The sequence below is a fragment of the Morone saxatilis genome, unplaced genomic scaffold (genome assembly GCF_004916995.1).
Source record: "Morone saxatilis isolate NCDOM2014 unplaced genomic scaffold, NCSU_SB_2.0 Contig9, whole genome shotgun sequence".
Lineage (NCBI taxonomy): Eukaryota > Metazoa > Chordata > Actinopteri > Moronidae > Morone > Morone saxatilis.
Window position 1 is genome coordinate 2,686,607 of NW_023340268.1, and position 3,336 is coordinate 2,689,942.

At 39.8% G+C, this 3,336-nt stretch overlaps 1 protein-coding gene across 1 annotated transcript in view; it reads right to left on the minus strand.

The window, feature by feature from the left end:
• cnot3b (CCR4-NOT transcription complex, subunit 3b) overlaps positions 1-3,336 on the minus strand; it is a gene marked incomplete in the record, with an annotated part of 25,853 nt that overhangs the window by 19,277 nt on the left and 3,240 nt on the right. Inside the window, 2 exon segments of the mRNA XM_035681262.1 lie at positions 718-792; positions 1,910-1,977. Of these exon segments, the coding sequence (XP_035537155.1) occupies positions 718-792; positions 1,910-1,977 (143 nt within the window).

The following is a 3,336-nucleotide window of genomic DNA, read 5'->3' on the forward strand; positions in this document are numbered from 1 at the left end:
ATACAATATATGAAGGAATCAGAACTTAAAAACAGATAAAAAGATCAAGAACAACTTTAACATTGCTTCCTTTTCAAAGCAAAACATTTTAAAATAGTTGTATAAGCAACATAAACTGACATAAAATACTCAAAACTATTAGGAGCAGTCCTGAATGTCCTGCTGTGGAGGCCTGCAAACATTTAGAAACCGGGACCCAAGGTGAGAGCAGCTCTAGAACGTGCAAAATAAGATTTATATGGGAGCATAGTGCTGAAAGGCCGAAGGCAAATAAACCCTAAGCTGATTAACCATAAATGATTTCTGAAATGTCTGAGTTCAGTATCAAGTGGGGTAAACGCAGCATTTAACAATCTTATCTTGTCGTATCACTTGCCACCGCCGTACGACTGTCGACAGAACTATTGTGTAGGTTTTTATCACATGTAGGAGGTAAAGCAGTCGGTATAAAGCTGGTGGAGTTTCAGTGGTACAGTGTCTCTGTATCTCATCAGGTTTCGAAATTCCTGCAGATCACAGGACGTGTGAAAATAACAACAACAACCGCTGTAACACAATAGTGTAGATGATATTTACAGATAAATCTCTCTGACAGTGTTTGGGTGCTTTCCCAGTGTTCTTGCGGCTGTAGTAGTGTATTTTAAGAAAGTTGGCAGACTAGTTTCAGGATCTTGGGGACTTCAACTCTCACATATGAGCCATATTTTCTGCATTTACCTGTAGCTTTTTAATCTCTTTCTTGAGGTCTGCTTCATATTTCTCCTTCTGGTTTGCGTTTGCTGCATTGTGAAGCTGCAGAGAAAGAGAAACAGAGGGGTCAAAGCAAGTTCTGGCCCAAAATAATACAGTGCACACCCTCATTATATACACATACACTTGAATAACTTGGGAAAAGTGTCACCTGTTCATACTTTTCAAGTTTGAATTCAGTCATTTGTTTTATCTTTGTGCTACCAATTCATTTTAGGACAACTATTGATCTCTGTGGGGAGATTAAACTTGCTGCAGCAGCAAAGGTAATACTATCACATCGAGACAAAATGGATTATAAAATGAGCTAGAAAGACAATAAAAGTAATACAAATAGAACAGGAAGATTTATGGGGTAAATAACAGCCTCTGGAAAGTCAGATGGACTCCTAGTAATCAGCATAAAAGTCTGGCAAAGACAACCACAGGAACATAATGAATACGAGATATAAGGAAGGAAAAAGGGCAACTGGGATCTTTGTTAAGTAAAGCACTGACAACCTTCTGCCTCTTTATTAGCAGAACAGATCGACACACTGCGCTGCTGCGAGCTCAGGGCCAACTTTTAATAACTGCTGAATTCACTCACTTTATTATCTGTGCGTTATTATTATCTTTATTATGCTGACTTTTGTACATCGTGCCGTAGGGATGGTAGATGGATTTTATGGCGCCAGAAGCCTTCGTCCCAGCTAACAGAAGTTAGTGACGTTAAACTCGGGAGCAGCCAGGGCAAGAAATGAAACTAATGCAGGAGAATAAACTGTTCTAAATGTTGGTCAGTGGCAGATAAATGTAGCAGCAATCAGAACAGAACTAATGCCAGTTATAGCTGAAACAGTTAATCAATTAATTGCTTAGTTGATAATCGATTTTGAGTTTTTCTCATGCACAAATTCTCCAGTTCCAGCTTCTTAGTTGTGAACGTTTGAGGTTTTGGACAGAGGACATTTGAAGACGTCACCTTGGAAATATTTGCAACTTCCTGATACTTTACTGTCCTCTGGCTCCAGCTTCTAAAATGTGAGTATTTTCTGTTTTTAACCCATTTTAAAGTGAATATTTTTATATTTTGTTACAGTAAACCTCAACAATAACCTCTGAAATATAATTATTATTATATATAATATCGATTCAGAGTCCCAGTGGCCTTTCTTACCTTTTGCCAAATGTCTTCAAACTGTTCGACTCCTTCCGCTACTTTTTTCAGACATCGATCTATTTCACCTGAAGGAGAATTAGAAGGAGGAGGAGGAGGAGGAGGAGGAGGAGGAGGAGGAGGAGGAGGAGGAAAAGAGAGGAGGAGGAAAAGGAGGAGGAGGAAAAGAGAGGAGAAATAGAAATAGGAGGAGGAGAGAGGAGAGAGGAGAGGAGGAGGGGGAGAAGGAGAGGAGCACAAATACAGCATTAGTGAACAAGTCATCACCATGCTAATCTTGTGAAAGTGATAATAAACTGGCAGAGCGAGTACGAAGAAGCAGCTTACGTGGAGTCAAAACCAGAACACATCTTTAGAAAACGTTCATCCGGTTCCATAATGAAGCTGCTCCTCAGACACTTCACTGGACTGATCCCATTTTATAATCTCACACACAAAAACAACACACTCCATGTAACAGCGGCGCGCTCACAAATTGTGTTTGACAGCTCGTGAAATATGCATATCGTAAAAAAGGTTACATAATGCTTGTAAGCGAGAGGTAAACGCACACAAACACAAATCCTCTGCACACACAAACACGATGATAAAGATGAATCAAAACCTCTGAATCACACTATTTCAACAGAACCTGATCAATACAGCCTTCAGTTTCATACAGGACTGTTGTGTTTGACCGGATTACTTTTATTGGTGCACTGCGATGGAAAGGGGAGAGAGTAAGAGTCAAACCAGGTCTACATTAAGGCTTTGTTATCGCCACCATGTCCCAGATTTATGTTTCCCCTCGTCACGTGATACAGTTTAAATGTTCGCTGTGAAATGTAAACAGGAAAAAGCTATTTTTAGGATGTTTTTAATGATTTCTAACTCGGCCCACATCGTGTAGTGTATGTGTTCTCTTCAACATGCCACAGCCGACGGTTTCGGTGCGGTGGGAAACTGTGGAAACATCACTCACACTAAACTTCATGAGATCAAATCCGGACTCGTTATACATCTCACAGGATCCTGATATTTCCCACAGCACCATGAAGGCAGCGTAATGTCGGTTTCTTCTGTTGACTCAGTCAGTTTGAACACAATCGTCAGTTTGTGCGTCTGAAGAGGCAGAAACAGCTGAACGGAGACAGACGCCCCAACAATAAATAACTATTTATCAGGAGAAACTTAACAAGTAGAAGAACTATAGCGACGTTCAAGTGTATGTGATTCTGTTTACTTATTTTTAAGTGAATGAAATGAAATGAAATGAAAGAGGGCTGACAGGTAAAAACATCGTACTGCGATTATCTGGACAGATATTGTGACAATAATGAGGGAATGATCATTTTTCAAACATTTGGGGGTCTCTGATCAGCAGCACTTCATTATAACGCTGTTTGTCACACATCTTACCTTTATTAAAACATTACAGCTCTTGTGAT